A 12,795-nucleotide genomic window follows, 5' to 3' on the forward strand; every position below is an offset into this window, starting at 1 on the left:
TTTTTTTTTTTTTTAAATACAGGCTCAATAGAAGAAAAGATCTATCAAAGACAGATCAGCAAACAAGACCTTTCTGGGGCAGTTGTAGACCTTTCCAAGACATCTGAACACATCCATTTTTCCATTGAGGAGCTTAGAAATCTCTTTACTCTTCATGAAGATTCCACCTGTGTTACCCATGACTTGCTTGAGTGCGACTGTATGGGAAAGAAAGACCATCAAAGTGAGTTTCTTTTTCGTTATCTCTGGCCATTGTTGAGGAAGTACATCCATTCTGAATATATATCCAGTCTGTCACTGGAGAAAACTCTGCTGCTCAGTAAAATAGGATTGAAGTAATGAGGTTCATTATGGGATCTTCCAGAAATTGGCTGATTTTTCTAATCCATAGGAGCCCTTCACAAGATGAAGAGGAGACAAGATTCGTTCCTTGCAGTAACAACCAATTCAAGTGTCATCCCTCTTAATTCCTTGAATTAGCTATGGCCAGCTCAATTAGTAATTCGTTGCAACCAATTGGCACTATATGGTGTTTTGGTTCTAAATATTCAGGACAGTAATCAATAGCTGGTAAGAGCTAGTTCAAAAGCTGTTTATCTGAGGACAGCTATACCAGATGAAGATCTGTGCCGGATCTCTGAATATAAGCCTTCATTTCACAGTTATTAACTAAAACTAGCTCATCTAGTTTCTTAAAGGAAAGAGTGTCTATTGTCCTGGTATGTTTCTTTCCTTTGGGCATCAAATATCTATGTACACTATTTACAGGGGTGATAGTGAGGTACCACTACTGATATCTTCTAAATGCACACAGATACCACCATAAAAAGAATCAAAGAAATGGGTTCAAGAGTGCGTGTTCTCAACAGACATGGGCAAGAAATTAAGTAATACAGACCCAGTGAGACTATTTTGCTTGATGGTTTGCACATTTCCAGGTAATAGGCTAGAGTTGTGTTCCTTTCTCATCTGATTCAACCCAAAATGGGGAGGACTCGGCTAGTGAAACCACAGTGGTTCTGTAGCCATAAGAATTTGACTTTCTCCTTTATTTTTGCTCCACATACTGATTTCATTGTCTTTGTATCTTTCTTAAATGATTGAAAAATTAGACCTTCTGTTTTTGCATGAGTAAGCGATGTTCTAAAATATAGCAGCCTCCACTTAGGTACTATTACAGGATCTGTGTGGAAAAGGCACCTTTAGTGTTAAATGTCAGCTAGATTTTCTCACTGGTGTGTAGTGAGGCAGGCAGAGCTCCTGGACTGCGGAAATCCAGAGAAATTTTATATTGTTACTGTGATGAACACTGGTGCGTATAATTTTATTTAGTATTTTTGCAGTTGTCTTAACAGTCTTGACGGCTTATCTTATGCTTTGAATGCATATTGGTTCCATCAATTCAGCTACAGCATTGGTCTCTTGGATCCTGTAACCAGGACTTCCTCAAGGGTATTTATACATTGGTCCCAGTGAACAGAACCTTTTGGCAGTAAATCAAGGAAAACCTGAAGATCATTCTTAGACTTAAATGGTGGAAATGGCAGAGTGAGTGGAAGATTTGATATCCTAAAGAGCAGAGGTCAAACTGGCTAACCAGCTCCCTGGTCAAATTGTTGTAAGTCACGGTCTTCAGTTTGATCACCTAGAACACAGCTACCACTAGTTGGTCTCTTGGCCTTTCCTAAGAACTGAAAGCTGTCAGATTACCTCATCAGGGAACCAGATTCCAGGTTACTGGGGATAGATACTGGTGTGCAGAAAAGGCCAAGAACTTTCACTGATTCATCTCCTCCATTTCTAGCAAGTATGATTCAAAAGATAAACTAAAGAGGAACCAAACAATATAATACAGGCTTCACAATATATGAACTTTTCCTAATGATCTCCATTAGATATACCAATGAGACTGGATATTTTTGACCAAGCTCCTGTTGTCCATTCACACTAGGGCCATCTTTAGGAAACCACAGGAGTCTTGAAAGGAAGAAATTAACTGTGCATGGACTGTGCAGATGGGTTGCTTGCTATTCTACTGGCTTTCAGATCAGCTACAAAGCTGTAAGCCTGTTGTTTTACCTGATCGTGGTGTAATTTATGGCGTTAGGAACGCATAATCTGTAAGGACTTGAGAAGTGCATCTATTCTAAATTTTCTTCTGGCCAGTTGTTGTGGTTTAACCCCAGCCAGCAACTAAGCACCACGCAGCCGCTCACTTACTTCCCCCCCTCCCCCCCCAGTGGGATGGGGGAGAAAATTGGGAAAAGAAGTAAAACTCCTGGGTTGAGATAAGAACGGTTTAATAGAACAGAAAAGAAGAAACTACTAATGATAACACTAATAAAATGACAACAGTAATAATAAAAGGATTGGAATGTACAAATGATGAGCAGTGCAATTGCTCACCACCCACCGATCAACGCCCAGTTAGTCCCCGAGCGGCGATTCCCCCCACCCCCACTCCCCCCAGTTCCTATATTAGATGTGACGTCCCATGGTATGGAATACCCTGTTGGCCAGCTTGGGTCAGCTGCCCTGGCTCTGTCCTGTGCCAACTTCTTGTGCCCCTCCAGCCTTCTCTCTGGCTGGGCTTGAGAAGCTGAAAATCCTTGACTTTAGTCTAAACACTACTTAGCAACAACTGAAAACATCAGCGTTATCAACATTCTTCACATACTGAACTCAAAACATAGCACTGTACCAGCCACTAGGAAGACAATTAACTCTATCCCAGCTGAAACGAGGACACCAGTAAAAGGATATGTTTCAAGTCTAGTGCAAATGTGCATCATATGTCAGTCAAAAGGAAAGTCTTGCATATATGAGTCTTTATGGGCTCTCCAAAACTTTAAAAAACTCAAGAATACTCTGAGTCATCATGCTCCTCGTATCACTGGTCTTTCCTAAGGAGCACGTAACACTGCTATGAAAATATGTGACAGCAGGTTTTAAACCAGTAACAGCAGTGATGCAATTTTTTTCCCTCCAAAATTATTTCTTCATTTATCACATGCATCAGATGAATCATGAAGCCAGCAATGTGTGACACACCCTGCAATGAGGTGGTACTGTTTGGGTCTTTAGGATCCTTTGTTAAAAGTGAATTCCTCTCTTTGTGCTTCACAGCAATAGTCTTTTCCTTACTGTGATAGACAGTATACAATATTGCGTATATTGAACAACTTGACATACCCTGGGCGTACAAAGTGCACAGCTCTAGTGTGCTGAGTCAATGAAATAGCTATTCAAACTATTCTTAGCTGGCTGGAATGACTTCCCTGGGATGAAATAGAAGCTAGCATGAATTTTGCGGCAACATACTTACAGATTCAGATTTTACTTAAAGAATGGGAGCAGCCCAAATGTCAGAGAATTAGGAAGATAGAAGGAAGGAAATTGCCAGATAAGATATTTCCTTTCCCATCCTTGTGTGAAAGGATTTGTCTTCATGCTAGCATATGGTGATTTTGATAAACTCGATCAATGAGCAAGAAACAGCCTTTCCCCTCTTACTGTGGATACATATGTTTGGGTTTCATTGACATAGAAGGATTATATATGCTGTTCTGTTTTCTCTCATTTGTTACCACCAACTGGCTTATCGATTCAGACTGAAATTTTCTGTCTTAGTTTTCTCTGATTAGTCTACTGCATCATTTTTTTTCAGATCCTTCCTCAGAAAATCCTTCTGTATCTAGAAGTTGCCAGCTTGGACAAAACCATGGGAAGCCTCATTCAAAGAAACCACTCTCCATGTCACAGTTGATGCAATGGAAACATTTCTCTGGACAACATCAGACTCTCACTGATCCTTTCCTTGGAAGGATTAAAGAGAATGTTTCTTTCATTTTCCAGAATGTAACCAGTCCAACTTCCACCAGCTAATAAAACTTAAGTGCCTTTCCCTATCACTTGCATCCTCCTCCTCATAGGTATAGTAAACAACTGATCAACTGATGTGCAGTTACCTTTTGTTCTTTTTGCCAAGTTCTGTTTTATGTCCTTCTGACAAGGTTTCTGGGTAAATGTGATTCCTGATGTTTATACAAAGTTACAGTTACTACTAAGTTAATCATACTTACTATATTTATAATACAGGTTTTTAAAACTAACTTTGCTTTCCAGTCTTCTGTTCCTTTGATAACATAATTAGTAAGATAGTTTCTATGCACATTCCTATGTATGTCTTTGTTTTATAGTTTTCATTTGATCGTGATGATTTATTGCTTGTAAAGCTGGCAACTCTTCAGCCAAATTTTGTAAGATTAGGCAATGCTGTATGCATGTATATGCTGTTAACAAGACTCTGGTTGGATTTTTGTTTTGACAATGAAAAGTTATGTATCTGTGTAACTGTGGCTTTATAACAAGGTAGGTATTTGTTCCCTTGAATTTAAAATGTAATGAAACTCAGAGCAATAGCCACTGAGGTCCAAAATTCTGAGACCACAGCTTGATACTGTGACAAAATATTCCGAAATTCTCCTATTGCTTTTACTTGAGAAAATAAAAAAACTTATTTCTCAGACATACAGAGTACAGGCTTATCTACATTTAGCTAACTCCTTTTAAGGACTCTTTTTGCCAAACACTGGAGTACTGAGCATATATATTTTTTTATGACTATTTTCCTTCTTCTTTGAAGGTGCAAAAGTTTGAAATCAGTTTACAGCTTTTAAGTGAAGTACTTTAAAAGGCCCAGAAGGACAGAAGATTGGATAATTTCCACAAATACTGCAAACTTACAGAATTTGAAAGACCTTGAGCAAAAATAGGGCTCCATTGTGGTAATCCTGCATTATCCCACATGATGTACAATCTCTTGGTATTTGGTACATGTGAGAGCAGCGGCTAAAAGCCCAACCAACTTTCAGAAAACAGTTAAAATTAGTTTGTTCTCCATGTTATAACAGTTAGTGCTCTCTCTTTCCCTAGGCTGTCACTGAGTTCACAGTCCATACTAACCCATCATCAAACATTTTCCTTGCATTTTGATGCAATTTGGGAACTGAAAGCCATGTGCACTGACCTCTCTTCACCATCCACACTTACTTCAGAGGGTTTTTTAGTTTCCTTTGACTCTAAATGCTGAATGACACCAGAAAATAATGAAGACCGAAGTGAGAGAATGATTGAGAAAGTCATCAATTGCAAACATCTTTTTGGCATGCAAATTGTGTTCTTGGTAACAATTACAATTATGCTAACACCTAGAGTTTAATTCTTTGACAGTTTAGGCTGGCTGTTAAAAGAGCCTGTTCTTCACCCTGTATATGGTGAGTGTGGTGGTCACGCTTATCCAGATGCTGTGCTGCTGTGGTGCCAATTCGCTGTTAGACAAAGGCTGTCTGATATCTTACAGCTCCCACAACTTATTTTAATTAGCAAGGGCAAGGTTTGCCTGCAGCTTTGTAACTCAAGAAAGAGATTCTAGCCAATCTGTATAATAATAATTATTGTAATTAATAATTATCTGAGACTGATCATACTTAGATCTGTGCTGCCCATAAGTTTCTGTAAGTTGTGCTCTTGTCCCTGTCTGTAGGAAGCATGCTGGCATTCTCTGCTGATGCTGATCTCATATGTGGTTTCTTGCATCTGTATGAACAAGTAGATGCCAGATTGGTTCTATATCGCTGGTTTGTTTGTGGGACCCTAGTCATCTCCACTGAACACACATGAGCCCGCTCTGGTTTGGAGCAAACCAACTGGCAGTGCCATTGAGGAAACCTGGGCATATAAGAGAAGGAAGTTCCAGGATCCACACCATGCCATGTTTCATCTTCTCTGCCCAAGGCAGTCCCTCAGGGGTATCTCAGCAGGCCTCCCCGCCTCACCTGTTGAGTCCTGCCCTCAGACAATCCTACTTGCTGTCACGTCATGCACCACTCCGCACAATACAGCTGTAGCTGCATGCTGGCAGAACACGGGTCTGGCAGAGAAGCCCTTTTATTGTTTGGCCTCCAGGGCAGTTTTATTTTGGCAGTTTTTAAATAAAAAAATATAAAAGCTGCTGCTGGACCACCACGGAGCTCTCGGGAGGCCAGAGGGAATGAGCCCCCAGACACGTACTGCTGTAAGTGTGAAGGTGATCCAGGCTCAGATCATTGTTCTGGGAGGGATTTCTGGCAGATGGGCTATCGCACTAAGTAATGTTGCTTCAAGGTTAAGAAGCCCAAAGCGGCCTGTACAAACACATGCAACACCAGTTACTGCTTCAGTATGATTCCCTGCCTGTGCCCTGCTATGCCAAGCTGCCCCAGATCTCTGGCAGTGGCATGGTGATTCTCAGTGGAAGGCTCCTCCAGCATCCACCTGGCCAGCCAGTTGTGCACCCCTCATTAACCCTTCATGACTTCTGGGTACGATGGAAGTATGCATGTGCTTCTTGGTTGTTTGGGTAAGACAATACTACCCAAATACCCAGGCTGCACAGGGCATTATATATGATGCAGATTGAAAATCTCGTTCTGAAATTTGATGTGTCCTGGAAAATTATGTTTTTCACTGGAGGAATAGGCTGTGGAAAATACAGGAAGCATGAATACAGACTAATTTATTATGCCATCTGTGATTCTCCCACAGTAGTCTACAACAGCCTGCAAAATGAGACTAGCCCACCCTGCTCACATAATCATAGTATAATATTCAGTGTTTTCATACAGAGTGCAGCACATGGACATGTGCATTTCTTCACCCATAGGTGAGAAATGTCTACTAGGAAAAGTCCCTGTTGTGAATTTACCCTAACCCGACTGTTGACCGATAAGGCATATTGAGGATTTCCAGTCTCTGCAAGGTCACATTGCCCCTTCTCTTAACAATTGTGAAACCCTAGAGCATAGGGAAGGTGGCTGGTGCTGAACAGCAAGTATCAGGTGCTAGCAGATGGTCTCAGATGTGGCTTCTGGATTCACTGCCAGTGATGCCAGCTGTAAAGCACTATGTAGTTTATGTTGCACGGTTCCACCAATCAGTCCTAGTCTCCTAGATCCAAGACTTGTTCTGCAGAAAGTGGGAGGCAATGACTGTTGAAGCCATGGCTGTGTTCCTCTGCAATGCTTGAAACACAAGGTATTGATTAATGTACTTTGTTGCCTTTTTCAGTTTTTGAAGGATGCAAGTGTTCGTCCACCAAGTGGACCCACACCAAAGAATAAGGCAAATCTGCCTAACAGTAGGTCTCAAATGGTGGCTTCTTCAGTGCAGCATGAAGAGCAGCAGAAACTGTAGGTGTTAAGCACAATGGCAGTGTATTTTTTCAACAAATGCTAAGCAAAGATTGCCAGTATTTGACATTTATTAATGCTATAGAATCAGCAAAAATGCATAGAGGTATGCCTGAGGCAGCAAGCAGCGAGTGCAGTGCCAGCTAACTGTCCTGGTGCCTTTAGAGGTGTGAGATGTTGAGGGTTATCAATTCGGGGTGTGCTCTGTCTGAGCCCAGATTTGAATTATACTGATTTGAGTTGCTTTGCACCGGTGGGCCCAGAGAGGAGTGCTCACCCTGTCAGGAGAACAGATCACAAAGACACGTGCTCTTAGGGAACAGTCTGCTAATCTTAGAACGGCTACTGCAGGGCTCTGAATCACACTGGGCAGGGAGGGTTGTCAACCAGCCCTCAGATTCAGCAATCAATATTGTGTTCCTTGCCAGCTCTTAGCTGGGAGGAGGGGATTTTGGAGAAGTTCTGTTACTTCTGGTATAGGGCATACTGCCAAAGAGACAAACGTGCTGCATGTTCTTGACTGAGACCAACCCTGATTTTAAAAAGCAGAAGGGGCGATGTTTTATTTATTTTTGTATATTGCAGCAAGGGTTTTTTTTAACTGGTTTCATATGACTGCTTTTGTTGATTCAGCTTTTATCCATCCTGGCTCAGGTTTTTTTGTGATTGAAATGGTGACCCTATATCATTATTCACTTGCAGAATAGCAATCTGCATTACAACTCTATTCACTTGTTGTCAGACAAGGAACGATAAAACAAGCTTTGGGTGTCATGCAAGTTTGTATGGCAACTGCTATGGCAACTGTAGTAGATGTATCTTGCATTCTGACAAGAGGTTGACATCAAGTCCAGTTAAAGGTCTGCCTTTTTCAGAGATCATGAAGTTCTTTGACTCGTCATCTGGTGCAAGAAAGGTGCCAAATGGTGACTGAATGATTCCATAATGGAATAAACTCACGGGAATTTCTTAAAATGACAAATATGGAACAAGCTTTGACAACTGCTTGGGATTACCACCAGGAATTTGCAAAAAGAGACGCCAGCCCTTGCAAACAAGTAACACACAGAAGGAAAGTAATTCTTTCATGTGCTTTCCATTGAATGAAAAGTTGATGTAAATCATGGTTGTTTATGTGTGGCTTAAATAAATGATATGTTTGTGGCTATAAGATCTGGGAAGGCGATAAAGAACAATGAGGAAAACCACTTCTGGCTTTATAGAGCAACTGAAGAATAAGCTGAACTGAAATCTGTTTTTAACAAGGCCTTGTGTTCTATTACTTAGTACAAAAGCAAGACTGCTTTTGTAGACATAGGTACTTACAGGACTTATAATGAATGACACAGCATTCCACTCTTGAGGGGCAATACTTGTTTGCACAAGCACCACAAGTCAGGACCCAGATAAGTAATACTGAACACTGCAACCAACTTGTGCGTATTCTGCTAGAAACTTCCCTGCTTAGGAACATTAGTTGCTGCTACCTTTCACCTGGCTTTTCATCGACATGTGGAAATCTAAGCTGATTTGAAGGAAATATGTCTGTGTGAAAGCATCTGCAGCTGTTGCTGCTTCTCAGGCCTTGATGTCAGCCGGAGTTCTCCCTGTGCTCCTTTGTTTGCTTAGTTTGATTTACACCCACTTGACAACATATGATCTTCATTCCCCTCTAATTTATTTCCTTCCAAATAGGCAAAATATCAGCCACAGTGACAAAAGCCTGTGCCCCTGCAAGCTAGCTTTTTGGGCATTTTCTGTCAATTAGCCAAAGATCTTTTCCCTCTCTTCATTATGACTGCCTTGGCGCAGGCTTTAGTTTTCCAGAGCGTGAGTTACGTCACATACCAGTGAGGTCCCTTGTGACCCTTGACTTTTCAAGGTTCCTTCTGAGGGATGGAGTTTGCTCAACAATAGAAGCACAACCCGAAATTTCCTCCCTCCAGTTGGAAGGTGTTGCCTTTGATGGGGTGTTCATTCTGTCCTGTAGCTGGTTTGGGCACATGGGTCTCCCTCCACAGCCTCATTGAGTCAACAGAGCTCTGTGCAGCAGTCAAGGCTTATCCAAAACCTTGGAGACTTGGGATCTGGATTAGATGCCCAAATCATTGAGTTAAGTAGATGAACCTTTGTGGGTTGCTCATACTAATGATGTATTTGATATATGTACTGCAAATGTAGAAGGGGTTAGCAGTACTTCCTAACTCTAAAGCTGGCCAACACTTCCTGCTGTACAGCACTTTTCTCATTTGTTTGTTACTTTGAAACTTTTCCTGTTTGGACTAATTTTTTTCCCTATCAGTTTTCTGCTGCCAGACTGATTTATGTTTGTGTTGGGTCAAAAGCTTCAGCAAAAATGGCTGATCCGTTCCTAAGACTGTGGGTAGGAGAAAACAGTTTGTTTTGTCCTTATTCCAGAACTGGAAGCCCTTCTGCTGAAATGCGTTCTTGCCTTCATATTTTGGATTAGGACTTAAAATAGAGGTGGGAAGAGATGGGAGGAAAAGGCATGACTTCTGTATTAGCATGTTTTTCACTCTTCCCCTTAGAATCTGCACTGGTTTATAAATATTTGCAAGAAAAAGGCAGTAGGAATATGTATGGTAATGCCTTCTTTCTTTTGAGCAGCTAAAATGTCTCCTGATTTCTCCTACACCAGGCTTGTACGAGACTCAGAACTGCTAGGTTTTACCAGTTTGAGCAAGCTGCATTCCCTCAGAGCTTTTTACCTGTGCTCAGGCCCTGAATACACCACATTGCACAGGGTGACTAAATGCAGTCCGACCTGAGCTGTTTCAAGGGATTCTTCCTGTAATTCTTGCTTCCAGTTGCTCTCTGCTGCGCAGAGCACAAATGCAGCAGCTGACAGCAAGGAACTGTCTCATCTGTGCGCTAAATCAGCCTACCAACATCCCGTCTGCCTCAAGGAGCAAAAAGAACCAGGTCAGAGCAGTAAAACTAAACCCAAGGTGGTGTGGGATAAGGAAATCCCTGAGGTGAGGACTGGCACAGAGACAGACTGTGGTGGATTGACCCTGGCTGGATGCCAGGTGCCCACCAAAGCCGCTCTGTCACTCCCCTCCTCAGCTGGACAGGGGAGAGAAAATATAACGAAAGGCTCGTGGGTCAAGATGAGGACAGGGAGAGATCACTTGCCAATTACCATCATGGGCAAACCAGACTCGACTTGGGGAAAATTAACTTAATTTATTACCAATCAAATCAGAGTAGGGTAATGAGAAATAAAACCAAATCTTAAAACACCTTCCCCCCATGCAAACCCAATACAGAGACAAGGAAGTGGAGGGGGCCTAGGGGAGCAAGGAGATGGACAGGCAGGAGGGAGGGCTGAGGCTGGGCAGGCAAAGGCTAAGATGGGGTATGGAGTCAGGTAGAGAAGCCAAAGAAGGCCAGGTCCTCCTAGGTGAGCAGCTGGGTAGGGATAAGGTGGTGCAGAAATCAAGGTTGGAACCAGATACCACTACTAAAAAGAAAGAACCATCAAGTTTGGTGAAAGGAGGGAGGATGCTCTCCTCCGGATCCCGCAATGGACCCCGTGATTCCCAAGTCTCACCATTCTTCTGCTCTTGGCAAATGCCCATTAAGTCACTGGTAAAGCAATTGTTTGCTCTCAGCTGATGTCTATAAGCTTTTAGAGTCATTGAATTCTCTTTGCTATTCATTTGTGAATCACTGGAAATTTGAAAGTATGATCCAGGTGAAAGTGTTTGCAACCTTCATTGCAGCATGACTTCTTAAAGGATACAGATACTATTTTACAAGCTGCAGGCTTTTGGGATTAACGTTGCCTTGGGGACATTTAATGGCCTTGTACATATGCATCACAATGAAGTCTTGCATGAACACATTTCCTGTTTCATTGCTTCATCCAGCTAAAAGGACAGACAGTGATCTGGGAGTAAGTTGAGTGGCAGCTGATGTGAACAGAATTTGTGCTTTCTACATATATGGAAATCTGGTACCACTTATCTTAATGGGGCGTTCCAAATTAGTGAATGTCTTTGACTTTTCGTTTCTTTGACTTTTAGTTGCTGTCTTTAGTCTCTATGCTCCACCTCATAAGTGCGGTTAATAACTCTTCATCTGATAGCGATGGTACAAAGATAAATTAACCAAATTGTATGAAACACTTGGCTGTATAGGGGGGAGGTCAGACATCTGACCTGGGTTTTAGAGAGAGGATGGACCTGAACTCTTGTCAGAGGTGCACAACAAAAGCATAAGAGGTGACAGTTAAGAACTGCAGAAGGAAAAATTCTGTCTGGGTATAAAGAAAAGAAAAAAACCCAGCAAAAGAGATTAACACTGAAAGAGGCCTCCCAGAAGGCTGTGGGAGCTCCATCCTTAGCAGTTTTCAGAACAAAAGCAACCTGATCTGACGTTGGCCCTGCTCTGAGTAGAAGGCTGGACTAGATGACCTCCAAAGGCTCTTTCTAATGTAAGTGATCTCCTGGACTGTCTTAGGAGCATGGAGAAAGTACAGCTCTGTGAGGTCTGTGACTGACTAACAGTCACTGACTATCTTCAGAAGCTCCCTAGGATCTAAAATCTGTGATGGATATAGACCAACAGAATCTGCTCAGGAGCAATGAGATTTTAAAATCTGATATGATGAAAGAATTCAGAAATCCTGCTTTGTGGAGGGGAACTTATTACCACCAGTATGAACTTGGCAGCCTGGAAAGGGTTGTGAGGTCTTTTACTAAATGTGCGTTAGCAGCTCCCAGAAGCCAGTGTTAACCAAGGAGCCTGTGGCATGCAGATGAACAGTGGAAGGTTGCCTAAACCTGAGAGCCACTTGAAATTGTAGCACCAGCTTTCCTCAAGCTGCTTTTAGCAATGACTCTACTCATTGTCTAGTCATTGAGTCTCTCTGTATGGGCTGTACCTTAGAGAAAAACATAACTGAAAAGCAATAGTAATGTGTATATCCCCTACAGATGTTGATATCCCCCAAAGATGTTGCGGGCTTTAATGGCCTGAAAAGCTCTTTAATAAACTGCTGAAGTGTTGCAAGTTCTGAAATCTTAACTTCGATTTGAAAGCTAAACACAGCCCAGAAATTACCTTGCTTTTCTTTCCTAGCAGCTATGATGGTCTCAGAATCCAACAGAAAAATATTAGGAGGGAAGAAAATGCTGGAGATGAAAATATTGCTGACCCTGACATTCTTATGAACAAAACTTGCTTGGAAAAGAATTTCCGCTTGCTCCCTACTTCAGCATGCAAGCAACCTCTGGAAAGAATCTTCCAAGAAAAATCCTTATCACCAGCAGTAGCCTTAAGTGTACATTGTCTAGAGGACATAAAATTTCCCCCAGGACACAGCTTATTTAGTTCTGCATTTATATGTGCCAATAAAAGTGGTCTCCAGACAATTAATTTCTTTTCCTCTCCCTAGGAGAATTACAGGAGTCTCGCAGAGGTGAAAAGATCAGTTAGAGCAGCAGAGCAATAAGAACAAAGATTTTGCCCACCTTCAAATTGGTGTTGTTTTTGTTTTTTTTTTTTTTTTAACTGGCTAGGCAGTAAAAGCCAACCCCCT

The 12,795-nt window shown here is 41.8% G+C and overlaps 1 protein-coding gene across 1 annotated transcript in view; it reads left to right on the forward strand.

Annotated features, from left to right (window-relative positions):
• RAD54B (RAD54 homolog B (S. cerevisiae)) overlaps positions 1 to 4,071 on the forward strand; it is a 68,154-nt gene extending 64,083 nt beyond the window's left edge. Inside the window, exons 13-14 of the mRNA XM_010577106.1 lie at positions 23 to 223; positions 3,668 to 4,071. Of these exons, the coding sequence (XP_010575408.1) occupies positions 23 to 223; positions 3,668 to 3,885 (419 nt within the window). The 3' untranslated portion in view covers positions 3,886 to 4,071. The remainder of the gene's footprint in view (positions 1 to 22; positions 224 to 3,667) is intronic.
• Positions 4,072 to 12,795: the final 8,724 nt, after the last annotated feature.

This window comes from Haliaeetus leucocephalus, unplaced genomic scaffold, assembly GCF_000737465.1.
Source record: "Haliaeetus leucocephalus isolate CR32 unplaced genomic scaffold, Haliaeetus_leucocephalus-4.0 Scaffold555, whole genome shotgun sequence".
NCBI classification, from domain to species: Eukaryota; Metazoa; Chordata; class Aves; order Accipitriformes; family Accipitridae; genus Haliaeetus; species Haliaeetus leucocephalus.